The sequence below is a fragment of the Saccopteryx leptura genome, chromosome 2, assembly GCF_036850995.1.
Source record: "Saccopteryx leptura isolate mSacLep1 chromosome 2, mSacLep1_pri_phased_curated, whole genome shotgun sequence".
In the NCBI taxonomy this organism is placed as follows: Eukaryota; Metazoa; Chordata; class Mammalia; order Chiroptera; family Emballonuridae; genus Saccopteryx; species Saccopteryx leptura.
Genome location: NC_089504.1, coordinates 5290731 through 5307007, shown reverse-complemented (window position 1 = coordinate 5307007; position 16277 = coordinate 5290731). Strand labels below are relative to the sequence as shown.

Below are 16277 nucleotides of genomic sequence, written 5' to 3'. Positions count from 1 at the left end.
TCAGTGTCTACGTCTGCTAGCAAAATCGTCCCTCAAGGGGCTGATAGCACAATGCTCGCAACAAAAACCGTGAAGCATGGAGCACCGGGTCCTTCCCACCCCATTCCAGCTCCGCAGGCGGCTGCGGCGGCAGCGCTGAGGCGGCAGATGGCCAGCCAGGCGCCAGGTGAGCTGGAGCCCACGCCTGCGCGGGGGCTGGGTGAGTCCTCCGCACCATGGGCCAGACAGCAGGTGCCCGCAGACACCTGGCTCTCCGTGGCTGTTCAGAAGAGAAGACTGCTGTGACAATGCTCTCTCCCGGTTGGCATAGAGTTCCGAGAATTCAGACTAGGTTTAAAACTGTTCCCTTTTAAGGGGAGGTGTAGGGTCTGCCACATTCGGATAAGGAGGCAGTCTTATTTTTTTTTTTATTTTTTTTTTTTTTTTTGTATTTTTCTGAAGTTGGAAATGGGGAGGCAGTCCGACCAGGATCCACCTGGCATGCCCACCAGGGGGCGATGCTCTGCCCATCTGGGGCTTCGCTCTGTCGCGACCAGAGCCACTCTAGCGCCTGGGGCAGAGGCCAAGGAGCCATCCCCAGCGCCCGGGCCAATTTTGCTCCAGTGGAGCCTTGGCTGAGGGAGGAGAAGAGAGAGATAGAGAGGAAGGAAAGGGGGAGGAGTGGACAAGCAGATGGGCGCTTCTCCTGTGTGCCCTGGCCGGGAATCAAACCCAGGACTCCTACACGCCAGGCCGATGCTTGATTTTTTTGATGGAGTTGTTAATTCCTACTTTTGAATAATGTCTCCTTTAAGCCTAAATTAATCTTAGCAACTAGATCGCCTAATAGCATTCAGATTGTATCATGTTATCTCAGGCTCTCGGCTGTCCGGTGAGTGTGGGTGCTAGTGTGCCCATTGGCTTTTGAGTGGTGTGAGGTATAGAGAGGTGCAGGTGACCCAAACGATAAGGAGCAGAACCCAGGCTCCAGCCCAAGGTCTTTCCATTGCAGTACGGCGTCTTCTAGGATGGCAGGTGTAGCCTTTACAGAGGACGCCACCGAGCACTTGCATTTTGTAAATGCACTTGTATTAAAAGCCGCCTTTAAACAGCATCCTTACTACAGTTGGCAGCAATTTATATTCTATCCTACAGGGAAGCAGCTTTCAAAGAAAAAGTAAAAGGACATTACAACAAAGAAAAGACATTTACAAAGTCTTGTAACCCTCAAGGCTGGTTTAGAGCTGAGGTGATGCTATTTTAGCTTTGTGCTTAAAGTAACAGAGTCCTTGAATTATGAAAGGTGCCTGATTCCCTAGTCTCTCAACTGTCGATTTGTCCGTCTGCTTATTTTGTTTATACCCATGCGTTACAAGACCACGAGACAGTGAAACTATAGTTCTGTCTGGTCTGACAGGAACCCTCTCCGGAGGTCCATCTCCCCAGGGGCCCTTCACATTTAGCAGTGGCCTAATTATCGCTGCGCCTCGGGACAGAGATGGTCGCACTGAGTGGGGCTTGTCAGAGAGCATGGATGTGTGCTCGCGCAGGTGGGGGGCCCAGGCAGTCAGAAAAGGAAACACATGAGCAAGTGTGATGTGTTCGGTAAATTTCATCTTGACCTTCACAGCAAAGAAATTAAGATTAACAAATTAAATATGCAGTGCCATACTTCCTTTGAGCAACACTTCCTTCCATTAGAACCACTCACTTGCAAATTGCTTTTTATTATAATACCAGCGGTACCAGAGGAAAAAAGGGGAAAAAGAGCCTCATGTCCTTAAAAAGACATGCTCATGGCCCTGGCCGGTTGGCTCAATGGTAGAGCGTCGGCCTGGCGTGCGGAAGTCCCGGGTTCGATTCCTGGCCAGGGCACACAGGAGAGGTGCCCATCTGCTTCTCCACCCCTCCCCCTCTCCTTCCTCTCTGTCTCTCTCTTCCCCTCCTGCAGCCGAGGCTCCATTGGAGCAAAAGATGGCCCGGGCGCTAGAGTGGCTCTGGTCACGACAGAGCAACGCCCCGGATGGGCGTGCCGGGTGGATCCCGGTCGGGCGCATGCGGGAGTCTGTCTGACTGCCTACCCGTTTCCAGCTTCAGAAAAAGTAAAAAAAAAAAAAAAAAAAAAAAAAAAGACATGCTCACCTCGCAAATCTCATCTCTTCTAGGGATAATAAATAATGCACTGCACAGTACTTAGTGGCCAAGACACCTTTTGTCACACCAAATTGTCACACATAACTTGGACTTTTTTTCTTTATTTGGTGCAAAAAAATGCTTAAAATGCAGAGGACACCGCTACAACCAGCGACTATGATCCAGCTCTAAAGTGTCAGGAGTGCCAGGCTGAGGGGCTGCTGTAAACCAAATGCTTCTGTTCTAGCTGAATAAAGTTACTTTCTAGTTTTATCACTGCTTAGAATACAGTCTTTTTAAAAGACTAAAATGATGGTGATTTGATTTAGACAAGAAAAGAATTACCATTATACTGTGAGAAAAGATTTCTAAGAAAAGTTCAAATAGTAAAACCCTTAGAAAGGCTTCTGAAATAGATATGAAAGAGCATAAACAAGAGGACTTCCACATTCTTCGAGCCTTCTGAAAGAACAGAATCCTTTGATGTTCCCTTTAAACATGACTTGGACCAAGCGGAATCTTGGCATTGTGCTGAACAAGGCTCAAGTCACGCTGATGGGAGTTGATTATCTATAAACTGAAAATCTGCCAGAATTGAAGATGATTCTGCTCTCAGCAGGAGGTGGTGTGATATCTATTATCATTTTGGAAGCAAAAATTTCTAAGGTGTAGGCACCTTTGAATGGGAAAGGTGAAGTGTGTGCCACGTGGACAGGAAGTTCTGGTTGCTCCTCAGAAGGAGGGGGGACAGGCGGTTGCCACGGAGCCTCGTTCTGCCCAGGGGTCAGCTCTCTTCAGAAGGAGGGGGACAGGCGGCTGCCACGGAGCCTCGTTCTGCCCAGGGGGCAGCTCTCCTCAGAAGGAGGGGGACAGACGGCTGCCACGGAGCCTCGTTCTGCCCAGGGGGCAGCTCTCCTCAGAAGGAGGGGGACAGACGGCTGCCACGGAGCCTCGTTCTGCCCAGGGGGCAGCTCTCCTCAGAAGGAGGGGGACAGGCGGCTGCCACGGAGCCTCGTTCTGCCCAGGGGGCAGCTCTCCTCAGAAGGAGGGGGACAGACGGCTGCCACGGAGCCTCGTTCTGCCCAGGGGGCAGCTCTCCTCAGAAGGAGGGGGACAGGCGGCTGCCACGGAGCCTCGTTCTGCCCAGGGGCAGCTCTCAGTTTTGCCAAGTGTGTAGGTGAGATCCGAGAGCTTTGCTCAGGCCTTCTGAATAGTTCATAATCCAATGTCATTAAGTCTTGGGAGATGGATTTAAGTTATAAGATGAGAAAAGAGACGAGAGACAAGCCTAAGACGAGTAAGTGGGTGTCGCGTTAATCTCAGTTGCCTTCCCTTAACACAAGCTCTTGGCCTTCCCTCGGTTCTTGTCCAGGCTGCGTTTGGCACATTTTACCCACTGGGTTCGGCTCACTAGGCCGTGAGCGCCTTTGGAGAAGAAACTCTGAGTTAGGCGTTTTTCATATCCCCAGTTCCTTCCAGTCTGGCAGTAGAAAGCCTGTGGGAAGAGTGGTTGAGTGGATGGGTGGCTGAAATCCTTGGTCTGAATGCCCCTAATCCTCTGGCTCTTTCTGCACTTTTCAAGGTGAGCCAGCAATGTGGCAGGTAAGCTCAGCTCTGCTCTATGAAATCTAGCCAGGGAATGCTGTTTCCCTGAACTAGGGCATCTGATTCAATTGCATGAAGCCTTGTCTCATCATCTTTATGAATGGAGGAGGCCAGGCAGTCCACTGAACACAGCTGCAGAACTCCTGGGAGTAGATTTCCTTCCAGTAGTAAGATGCGTTCTGCTTGAGTTTGTGTCCTGGTTATTTACTTAGGGCTGGACTTTTTGATCCCCCCTTCAATTAATATGCCTCTCTCTTCTCTGTTTCAATAGCTGTCAGTACTTTGACGGAATCAACTTTGAAGACTGTCCCTCAAGTGGTAAATGTGCAGGAATTGAAGAACAACCCTTCCCTCGGCTCTGCAGCGATGGGGTATGTTAGCCTTTGCCGAGAGTCTGCAGTGAATTATTCTGTCGTAGTGAGGGGCTGCCTGCAGGGGGCGGCATTGCTGATGACACAGGGTGCTTAGTTTTCCTGCAGAACTTTAGGTTATAGGAGGAGCGGATAGCTAATCTTGAGTACACAGTTGGGTTTTCAGATTGTCTTCTTCAACTTGACAGTGACAGTTGCCTCATAAGCCTTTAAAGTCTGTGTTGGTGACACCCAGTGTACTGTTTGTCATGTGGCCTACATGTGGTGCACAGGGGTTTCAAATCAGGTGGAGGGCTTGACTTTTTTATTTTTAATGCTCTTGCCAGAGTTGATGCTTCAGTTCTGTTGCAGACTGTTGATTCTGAAAACTCAGCGGTGATCTTGAGATTGACAGTCTCCTTCCTCACTTCCTCACTCCAGGCATTTCTGTTCTTTCAAGTTTATTTTGCCTTTTTTTTTTTTTTTTTTTTTTTTTTTTTTACAGATACAGAGAGAGTCAGAGAGAGGGATAGCTAGGGACAGACAGACAGGAACGGAGAATGAGAAGCATCAATTATCAGTTTTTCGTTGTGAATCCTTAGTTGTTCATTGATTGCTTCCTCATATGTCCCTTGACCGCGGGCCTTCAGCAGACCGAGTAACCCCTTGCTGGAGCCAGTGACCTTGGGTCCAAGCTGGTGAGCTTTTGCTCAAACCAGATGAGCCCTGGTTCAAGCTGGCGACCTCGGAGTCTCAACCCTGAGTCCTCAGTATCCCAGTCCAATGCTCTATCCACTGCGCCACCGCCTGGTCAGGCTCTTGCCTTTTGTATGAAAACAAAACCAAACCATTTCTTAGAGGGCAGCAGCCCTGTTTGGAGACTCCCAGCTTCTCTTCTTTGCCATATTCGAGGCTGGGTCCTTGTTGCCAGGGCTTGCTTCTCTTTGGTCTCAGTCTCTTAGAATCCAGGGCACCGGCTCCCTCCCGCAGTTCTGGGCAGCGCCGTTCATAGGCTGTGCCTGCCCCATGGCTCTGTGTCTGTTGTCGCTGTGGCCTCTTTAGTCCAGCCCAGCCTCCTCTGTGGCACAGGGAAGAGTTGAGGGACATTTCCTCAGGTTGAATGTAGGGATTGTGAGGACCAGTGTCGTTCAGGGAATTAGTGTCTGAGGACCAGTGTCGTTCAGGGAATTAGTGTCTGGTGCCCATGGGAAGTCCGGCGGCAAGAAGAGCAGCCACAGAAGAGGTTGTGGGTTCAATCCCCGGTCAAGGCACATACAGGAACAGATCGATGTCCCTGTCTTGTTCTCTCTTTCTCTCTCTCTGTCCTTTCCCTCTCTCTTTAAAGTCAATAAATGAGACATTTTTAAAATACAGAAAAAAGAAGAAGAGCAGCCCCAGACGTTATGTTTTTTCCACATCGTGCCCACTGTCCCCTACCCAGGCCTGCGCCCTGTCCTGTTCTGGCTTTACCAAGCGGCCCTGCCTCCCTAGTCCACTGGCCTTCTCTTTTTTCTCCAGTGGTCCATTTATCAGCACTGCCTGTTCAGGAATTTCATAGTTAGCTTGAAGCCATACTAACAGACAAAAACAAGCCTACCCACGTTTGTAGCTTGTAGTGACCTTGAAGCTTTGGTATGCTGTTGTAGACCAAGATGGCATTTGTGGTGGTTGCGAACTTCTCAAGGGAAAAAAATGTGCATTAGAGGCTGGGAATTGTGGCCAGATTCCCAGTGTAGAAAAGGCAAAGAGCCACAGAAAGACTATTACATACGAGGAAAATCCAGCTTAATGGTGAAAAATGCAGTCGGGCATTTCTGAGATATTTTAGCCACTAACCACACCACGAGAAATATCTCTTGGTGATTTCACTTTGCCTTTTCTCAGGCTTCATGTGCCTCGAGGGTCCCTCTGAGTGATCTTTGGTAAGGGCTTTGTTAGAGGGACAGTTCTTTCTGACCAGAAAAATAGGCACAGAGGTTAAAAAGGAATCTTTTCCTTCCTTTCCCCACAGAATTGGACTGTGGTGCAGTTATTTAATTTGAATGCCCAGCATACTGCCTGGAATGTAGTTTCTTTGAAAGAACCGTTTATCAAATAATACGTAAACTCTAAGCATAATTGATTGATAAATGGAAATTGGTATTGACCATCTCCCTCAATAAGAAAGCTTCAGAGGAAAATATATTCATCATAAAATTACTGAATTTTAGATTCTATTAAGCAGTAGTTTCCTAAGTGTATTTTTTTTTTTTTTTTTTTTTGTATTTTTCTGAAGCTGGAAACGGGGAGAGACAGTCAGACAGACTCCTGCATGCGCCCGACCCGGATCCACCCGGCACGCCCACCAGGGGGCGACGCTCTGCCCACCAGGGGGTGATGCTCTCCCCCTCCGGGCGTCGCTCTGCCGCCTGGGGCAGAGGCCAAGGAGCCATCCCCAGCGCCCAGGCCATCTTTGCTCCAATGGAGCCTCGCTGCGGGAGGGGAAGAGAGAGACAGAGAGGAAGGAGAGGAGGAGGGGTGGAGAAGCAAATGGGTGCTTCTCCTGTGTGCCCTGGCCAGGAATCAAACCCAGGACTTCTGCATGCCAGGCCGACGCTCTACCACTGAGCCAACCGGCCAGGGCCCTAAGTGTATTTTAAGTATTTAATTTTCATGTGACAAGTACTATACGGTGAGCTGACATATTTCTGCCATTGATATGTTTTGTGTTCATTGGCTTCGCCTGTTATATTCACTGACTGACCGTCCTTTCTAAGGGAGAGGGTTTATCTGAAGCAAACCTATGGCTGTCGGGCTCCTGAGCAGAGTGCAGTCCCTTGGGGCGTCTGCTGTGAGCACAGTGCTGCCCTAGGTGTGAAGGGCACAGTAGTGACTAAGTCACACCAAGTCCCTGCTTTCCTGGCACTTACATTTCAGCCAGAAGACAGCCCAAAACTGGCAGTCATGCGCAGTTCTTCAGTTGCAGTGCGGTAAGTTCAGTGAAGGAGAACCGGGTGCTAAGCAGGCATGCAGGGCCCAGTCTGGTGGCGTCTGGGCAGGCGGGGGCGTTGGGGAGGAGACGGTGTGCTAGCTGAAAGCTCACCGCTGGCCAGAAGTGGCTCGGCAGAGTGCAGGGGAGAGTGCTCTGGGCGGTGCGGAATGTGGGATGGCCGGGGCCCGGCGGGGCAGAGCGGGCCGGACAGGAGGTTCCGAGAGGGCCAGTGTGGCCGGGGCCCGGAGGGGCGGAGCGGGCTGGACGGGAGGTTCTGAGAGGGCCAGTGTGGCCGGGGCCCGGAGGGGCGGAGCCGGCTGGACGGGAGGTTCCGAGAGGGCCAGTGTGGCCGGGGCCCGGAGGGGCGGAGCGGGCTGGACGGGAGGTTCTGAGAGGGCCAGTGTGGCCGGGGCCCGGAGGGGCGGAGCGGGCTGGACGGGAGGTTCCGAGAGGGCCAGTGTGGCCGGGGCCCGGAGGGGCGGAGCGGGCTGGACGGGAGGTTCTGAGAGGGCCAGTGTGGCCGGGGCCCGGAGGGGCAGAGCCGACTGGACGGGAGGTTCTGAGAGGGCCAGTGTGGCCGGGGCCCGGAGGGGCGGAGCGGGCTGGACGGGAGGTTCTGAGAGGGCCAGTGTGGCCGGGGCCCGGAGGGGCAGAGCGGGCTGGACAGGAGGTTCCGAGAGGGCCAGTGTGGCCCCGGGCCGGCAGGATGTGGGCTGGGAGAGGGTGGGACCAGATAAGGTGGGATTTTTGGTTGGTTGGTTGGTTTTTACTGAAACACACCAGACACATCATTCCTTTCAGGAATTTTGTTATTCGTTTCCTCATTTTTTTCAAGTGACTTAGCGTTTTTTATGTGCCCACACAGTGTGTGAGGTGCTAGGTGTAGAGCAGTTAGCAAAGCAGACCTGTGAACAGCCCTGCCCTGGTCACGGAGAGACAGTGATGAGTGAAATAGATCAGTGAGATATCATAGATGGTGACAGGCATGGTGGAGAAAAAAAAATTTTTTTTAATATTTATTTATTTATTTACAGAGACAGAGAGTAAATCAGAGAGAGGGATAGACAGGGACAGACAGACAAGAACACAGAGATGAGAAACATCAGTGATTAGTTTTTCCTTGCGCATTACAACACCTTAGCTGTTCATTGATTGCTTTCTCATATGTGCCTTGACCGCGGGCCTTCAGCAGACCGAGTAACCCCTTGCTGGGGCCAGCGACCTTGGGTTCAAGCTGGTAGGCTTTTCCTCAAAGGAGATGAGCCCGCACTCAAGCTGGCAACCTCGGGGTCTTGATCCTGAGTCCTCTGCATCCCAGTCCAACGCTCTATCCACTGCGCCACCGCCTGCTCAGGCCATGGTGGAGAAATTTTAAAGAGGAAAGGGGTGCCCTGGCTGGTTGGCTCAGTGGTAGAGCGTCGGCTTGGCATGCAGGAGTCCCAGGTTCAATTCCCAGCCAGGGCACACAGGAGAAGCGCCCATCTGCTTCTCCACCCTTCCCCCTCTCCTTTCTCTCTGTCTCTCTCTTCCCCTCCTGCAGCCAAGGCTCCATTGGAGCAAAGTTGGCCCGGGCGCTGAGGATGGCTCTATGGCCTCTGCCTCAGGTGCTAGAATGGCTCTGGTTGCAGCAGAGCGACGCCCCGGATGGGCAGAGCATCGCCCCCTGGTGGGCGTGCCGGGTGGATCCCTGTCGGGCGCATGCGGGAATCTGTCTGACTGCCTCCCCGTTTCCAACGTCAGAAAAATACAAAAAAAAAAAGAAGAAGAAAGGGGTTCAGGGATAATTGTCTGCACGTGTGTTGCAGTTTTAAATGAGGTGGCCAAAGGAGGTGCTTCTCACACCTAGTTAGTGGCTCAAATGTTCTGGAAATAGCAGACCATAGTTCTTTCACCATTAAGCTGAATTTTTCTGTCTTTCATAACATTCTGCCTATTGGTGGCTTTTGATACTTGACATTTGGATAAAGACTAAGCAGCCAGCGAGCAGGTCTCATGGATATCCTAAGAAAAGAGCGCCAACCCCGCGTCTTGTAGTGGGAAGCATGTCTGGCAGGTTTAGGAGAGAGCCAGGTGGCCCTGGCAGCTGGAGAGGAGGCGGGGGCGGGGGGCTCCTGCGGAGGGCGGGGCATCCAGCAAGCTTGGGTCGGACTCCACAATCACTGAATGTTTTATGAGCAGTTGAGTGACCAGCTTTGTTTTTTGTTTGTTTTTTTATCTTTAGCAATGTTTTAAAACTGAAGCATGATTACAAAAAAGAATGAAATCTCGCTATTTGCGACATGGATAGACCTAGAGGGTATTATGCTAAGTGAAGTAAGTTAGATAAAGACAAATGTGTATCCTTTGTTTATGTGTGGAATCTAAGAAACTAAACAACTGAACAAACAGAAGAGACTCATAGATACAGAAAAACTGATGGTTGGCAGAGGGTTGGGCCATGGGGGTATGGGCAGAAAGGGGAAGGGGATGAACTACCTTACAGTTAGTTACAAGTAAGGCATAGGGATATAAGGCACAGCATAGTAATAACAGTAATGTCATGGTAATTTTGCACAGGAACAGATGGATAGTGGACATTCTGTGGTGTTCACTTTAGAAGGTGTGTGTGAAATCTCACTGTGTTATATACCTGAAACTAATGTAATATTGCAGGTCAACTATACTTTAATTAAAAAGAGCTTTTACATTCCAGAATAAAGTTAGACATGAAAAAAAATAAAATTGAGACATAACACAGTAAAATTCATCTTTTTTAGTGTATAATTCTTCTGTGCTCTGATAAGTGCAGATAGTTGCATAGAACCTATGGTTTTAGCCGGAAGCCTCTGGTCCTATATTGAGATTCAATCAGAACGGCCAGCGTGGGGACACTGGACACAGGACAGTTAGGGAGCTCTTCCTTTTCTTATTGTGGTGAAATACACATATATAACAAAATTTACCATTTTAGCCATTTTTAAGTGTACAGTTCAGTGACATTGCTACATGTACGGTGTTGTAGAACCCTTACCACTCTTAATTCCAGAACTTTGTCATTGTGCTGACCAGAAACTGGGTACCCATTAAACAGTCACTGTCCACTCTCCTTCCCTCCAGCCCCTGGGAACTTCTCTTCTACTTTCTGTCTCTGATCATTTGCTTGTTGTTGGTGCCTCATATTGGTGGAACCGTACAATATTTGTTCTTTTGTGTCTGGGATATTTCACTTGAAGATTCAAGATTCATCTGTTTTTAGCACATGTCAGAATTTCATCCCTTGTCTGACTGAATAAGAAATACTCCGCTGTGTGCATGTCCCCCATTCATCTGTTCATGCACACTTGGGTGTTTGCCCCTTTTGGCTGTCCTAAATAATGCTACAGTAATGTTGGTGTACAAGTATCTGTTTGAAACCCTGCTTTTAATTAATTTGGGTAGTGTTTTAGGAGTGGAATTGCTAGATTATGCAGTATTTCTTTTTTTTGTTTTTTTCTTTTCCAGAGAGGAGGGGAGATAGAGAGACAGACTCCCACATGCACCCCAACCGGGATTCACCCGGCACGCCCACTGGGGGGCGATGCTCTGCCCATCTGGGGCCATGCTCGCGAGTGAGCTGTTTTGAGTCACTGAGGTGGAGGCTCCACAGAGCCATCCTCACTCAGCACCTGGGCCGATGTGCTCAAACCAACCAAGCCATGGCTATGGGAAGGGGAAGAGAGAGAAAGAGGAGGGGTGGAGAAGCAGATGATCGTTTCTCCTGTGTGCCCTGACTAGGAATTGAACCTGGGACATCCGCACACTGGGGCAACACTCTACCATTGAGCCAACTGGCCAGGACCAACTATTTCTGTGTAGCTTTTTGAGCTAAATGTAGTTCAAACTGGTTTACAAAGTACTTGCACTTTTTTATATTCCCAACAACAATGGATGAGGGTTCCAATTCCTCCACATCCTCACCAACATTGTTACTGTCTGTGCTGCGTAGAAAGGGCACAGTGTGGTGGACAGAGAGGGTGTTACATTGACACTTGAAACCATCTCAACTCAGTGAATTTAAAATAAATAGAATAAAAGAGCATGCATTTTGTTCTTATTGGTTGGAGTGTTCTAGAAATGTTAATTAAGTTAAGGTGTTTAATAGCTTTCCTGTTTTATTCCAACAGAGAGTCTGGGTATGCTTGTAAGAGTGTTGCTAGTATTTTGTCTATGAGGCATGGACTTATTTTTGTCTTTCCTCTTCCAGGTTTTTTTGTTTTTGTTTTTTGTGCGAGAAACAGAGAGGGACAGATAGGGACAGACAAGCAGGAAGGGAGAGAAACGAGAAGCATCAATTCTTTGTTGCGGCTGCTTAGTTGTTCTGACAACTGGCTGACGGAGGACAGAAAATTGATTGAAAAAATTGACCCCAAGAGCCGCCAGTTGAACTTTCATCTGTGATTGCATTGAACTGGTGACTTTTTCCTCACGAATTAACACTTAAATAATTTTTGAAATCACACTTCGCTGCATCTCCTGTGCAGGGCTGACAACAGATAGTGAGCGCCCCTTCTCTAAACAGGGCTGCACTCTGATTCTCTGGCACAGGCGCAGGTTGGACACGAGGCCGTGCACGTTCGAATCTCGCGTGTGCCACAGAGTGGGTGCGCACTCTGCCCTCGGGGCGGCTCTGAGAAGCTGAGCTCTTTCCTCAAGCTTCAAGCCATATGTGGTGCCGGGGATCCCAGAGGTCCTGTGAACGTTCCCAGGCTAGGAAACAGGGTCAAGGATTCCCCACAGGGTCTGGAACTGGGGCTGGGGGACGGGCATAGATGGAGAGGGCTTACTCTCCAGGTAAGAAACAGACCTGCTTCTGACTAGAGTGTTTTTAGGATTGCTGGAAGAAAATAAGTGTTAAGTTTAATGCTTTGACTTTCATAATAAAGACCCAAATTCCATTTAAAGAATTTATCCTTCAATCTGGAAAATGCCCCATGACCTTGGTTGGGGTCCGGACATCTGTCCTCTGCCCAGGTTGGTGCCGCTCACTGGCCCGAGAGCAGCTGAAGGGTGAGTGCGCTCTCCGCCAGTCGTGCGTTCCTCCTGACGCCCGCCTTCTCTTTTTCAGTCCCTCGCTGCCGTACCCTGCAGCCAAAGCCCCTTACCCCGTGCTGGCTCCAGCGGCTGCCAGCAGCCACGCTAAGCAGGTACGTGACTGTTCCTGCTTTGTGAAATATCATGCAGTGTGACTAAGGCAATCCTGTGTTAAGTCCTCACTTCGTGTTAAATAAGCTGGAAATCTGACCCCGACCTGGGACCCTTTCCCCACAGTTTAGACCAGTCTTGGTGTAGCAGGCCCGGTCAGGACCTGATGCTATCTCCATGGCCACTGGGTGTTCTGCACTTAGCACTCATGGGGCACAGTTCTCCTACCTCATGTGTCTATGGGGAGTTTGGGTCTCAGTAATTTCCCTTTAACATCATCTTCGTGAATCCACGCGACAGCCCTGTGTGACAGACAAGACAGGAGTTTAGATATGTCTCACCTATGAGAAGCCTCGGCTCCTGTGACTAACGCAGGAGGAGCCCACGGCTAGCACATTCCAGTGTCTTTTACGGGCCAAGCACTGTGCTGGGCCCTGAGAGAAAGCTACACGCTCGAGGGTGTGGCCCTGCTTTGTTGGCACTTGCAGAATGAGGATTCCGTCCTCTGATAGGATTCTATATGTGACAAGCATTTAAAAATATCGGCTTCACTTGAAACTTTAAAAAATTATTTGAACTAAATAAATGTGTTTATGCTTGTTTATTAAAAACTGTGTTATCATTTAACATGTTCCTTTATTCCAAAGGATGATTACTGGGTTCTCATATATGTTTTGCTTGTGTTCTCTTACAGGGGTTACTAGTAAATTCCGTGAAGCAGTCTGGGCCCACGCCAGCCTCCGCGCAGTCGTCATCCAGTGATAAAGCTTCAGGTTGGTTTGCACTTTTGTTTTGGTCAAACTACAGGTGAGACTCTGCCACAGAAGTTATTGTTCTAGACCCCAGACAGTGACGTAGGAAACCGAGTGGAGAGATCAGAAGGCCTCGTGGGTGAGGCTCTCCAGGACGTTAGGGAGCCCTTCTGCAGCTCTGTAGACTTGTGACACGAGAGCAGCGAGGCGAAGCTCTCCTTTAAATGTGTGTTCCGGAAAGGAGCAGGTATGCTGTCTTCCCGGCCTTGCTGGGGGATCCGTGCACGGAGGGCTGGATTAGAGCACGGCCGCTGTTCTACTGAGAGGGGCGAACACTTCTCTAGGTTCACCACGACAATTCAAAGTCTAGTTAAATGCAAAAAGTAAAATGGTCTCTTACAATATAAGATTTCAGAGTAGACGGAATGTCAGTATTAAAAGATTTTATGACTTGACATATTTTCAACACTTACTCAAGCATAATTATTTGCAAAAATTAGTTTTGCCATGGGTGCTTTGCCAGGCATCCACATTGCCCAGGGGCAACCTGAGGCAGGAGTATCCTTTTATGTATAACAATTTTAATACAGAACCCTCCGCAGCACCCCTTTGCTGGCCTCTTTCCCGTCACCCACTTCCTGTGACCTGTGTTACCTCCTGCTCCAGAGGTTTTGTGCCCCCTGTGTGCCATGTTTTTACAGCACTCTGGACTCTGGTGTTTATTCTGATTCATGTGTTTGAGCAGTCTTCAAGCTAATTTGGTTAGAGATGCTGAACTTCACATGTTAGCGATCTGCTTTCCACAGTCTCTCCTCAGTCATCCACTCAAACCTTTCTCTGTCATCAGAGGCTGTCTGTTGGATATTGGTTTGTCTTCACCAAATACTCCTTGACTCAGAAGACAAACCACAGCCATGTAAAGCAGAGCTGTGCTCTAGCACTGGGGTTACTACACAGCCACGATCGCTGTCATGTGACCTCGCATGAGAAGTGCAAAGCCACGGTCACTGTTGCGTGACATCATGTGACAGGCGCACAGCCATGGTCGCTGTCACGTGACCTCGCGACAGGTGCGCAGCCATGGTCGCTGTCACGTGACCTCGCATGAGAAGTGCACAGCCACAGTCGCTGTCACGTGACCTTGCGTGAAAGGTGCACAGCCATGGTCGCTGTCATGTGACCACGTGTGGGAGGAGCACAGCCACGGTCACTGTCACGTGACCACGCGTGAGAGGAAGGCAGAGCACCTTCTGGCAAGGAGCTGAAGACTCAGGCTAGAAGGAAGAGTTTAGTGCAATTGTCAAGGACCTTTGAATCATGTAGGGCAGGAGTCCCCAAACTTTTTACACAGGGGGCCAGTTCACTATTTCTCAGACCAGTGGAGGGCTGGACTATAAAAAAACTATGAACAAATCCCTATGCACACTGCACATGTCTTATTTTAAAGTAAAAATACAAAACGGGAACAAATATAATATTTAAAATAATGAACAAGTAAATTTAAATCAACAAACTGACCAGTGTTTCAATGGGAACTATGCTCCTCTCACTGACCACCAATGAAAGAAGTGCCCCTTCCGGAAGTGCGGCGGGGGCCGGATAAATGGCCTCGGGGCCGCATGAGGCCTGCGGGCCGTAGTTTGGGGACCCCTGATGTAGGGTTCAAAATAAATCTTTTTCAATTTCTGGTTAATATTTTAGAAAATAATTTTGGAAGATAATACATCCTAACTTCTTCCAAGAACCTCACTGGAGAGGTATTTTGTTTTTACTCCTGAAATAGAGTCAAGATCTAAGGGGCTTTGCTTCGTACATGTCTTATGCAGTTGGTATGAGATTTATCATTTAGTGGTAAGTGTGAAGTAGTTTCTTCCATCACCAGGTGTTTACTTCTGTATTCACTTGCAGGATAATAAAAAAAGGACTTTTGGTGATGGGGCAGGGATTTTCCTGAGAAATAATATTTAAGAATTTGCCAAAGCCTGCCTGACCAGGCGGTGGCGCAGTGGATAGAGCGTCAGACTGGGATGCCGAGGACCCAGGTTCGAGGCCCCGAGGTCGCCAGCTTGAGCAAGAGCTCATCTGGTTTGAGCAAAAAGCTCACCAGCTTGGACCCAAGGTCGCTGGCTCCAGCAAGGGGTTACTTGGTCTGCTGTAGCCCCACAGTCAAGGCACATATGAGAAAGCAATCAATGAACAACTAACGTGTAGCAACACTCAACGAAAAACTAATGATTGATGCTTCTCATCTCTCCATTCCTGTCTGTCTGTCCCTGTCTATCCCTCTCTGACTCTCTGTCTCTGTAATAAGAAAATAAAAAATAAAAAAACGAATTTGCCAAAGCCTGACCAGGCAGTGGTGCAGTGCATAGAGTGTCAGACTGGGATGCAAAGGACCCAGGCTCGAAACCCCGAGGTCACCAAATTGAGTGTAGGCTCACCAGCTTGAGCACGGGGTCGCTGGCTAGAGCGTGGGATCATAGACATGACCCCACAATCGCTGGGCTTGAGCCCACGGTCTCTGGCTTAAGCAAGGGGTCACTCGCTCTGCTGGAGCCCCCCCCTCCCCATCAAGGCACATATGAGAAAGCAATCAATGAACAACTAAGGAGCTGCAACAAAGAATTGATTCTTCTCATCTCTCTCACTTCCTGTTTCTCTGTCCCTATCTGTTCCTCTCTCTGTCTCTGTCACACACACACACACACACAAAAAGAATTTGCCAAAAAAAATTTTTTTAAAAAGGAACATATCTGAGCCTGACTGGGCGGTGGCGCAGTGGATAGAGCGTCAGACTGGGATGCGGAAGACCCAGGTTCTAGACCCCGAGGTCGCCAGCTTGAGTGAGGGCTTATCTGGTTTGAGCAAAAGCTCACCAGGTTGGGCCCAAGGTCACTGGCTCGAGCAAGGGGTTGCTCGGTCTTCTGAAGGCCCACGGTCAAGGCACGTATGAGAAGGCAATCAATGAACAATTAAGGTGTTGCAATGCGCAACGAAAAACTAATAATTGATGCTTCTCATCTCTCCGTTCCTGTCTGTCTCTGTCTATCTCTCTCTGACTCTCTCTCTGTCTCTGTAAAAAAAAAAGAAAGAAAAAAGGAGCATATCTGAAACATTATTTATTAATAATGGAGCCTGACCTGTGCTGGTACAGTGGGTAAAGATAAAACAGGCTTGTCCAGTCAAGGTACCTATGGGAGTTGATGCCTCCTGTTCCTCCCGCTTTCCCTCTTTCTCTCTCCCCCCTTTCTAAAATGAATAAGTAAAAATAAAAAATAAAATAAAACCAAATTTAATAATGGAAATACCTTCATTGTTTTTCTGTTC

At 49.1% G+C, this 16277-nt stretch overlaps 1 protein-coding gene across 4 annotated transcripts in view; it reads left to right on the top strand.

The window, feature by feature from the left end:
- Positions 1-16277, top strand: part of NUP214 (nucleoporin 214) — a 95294-nt gene that overhangs the window by 42312 nt on the left and 36705 nt on the right. For all 4 annotated transcript variants that reach the window (XM_066366878.1, XM_066366876.1, XM_066366877.1 and 1 more), the window contains exons 23-26: positions 5-166; positions 3989-4088; positions 12122-12200; positions 12893-12971. In XM_066366878.1, coding sequence (XP_066222975.1) covers positions 5-166; positions 3989-4088; positions 12122-12200; positions 12893-12971 — 420 coding nt within the window. The remainder of the gene's footprint in view (positions 1-4; positions 167-3988; positions 4089-12121; positions 12201-12892; positions 12972-16277) is intronic.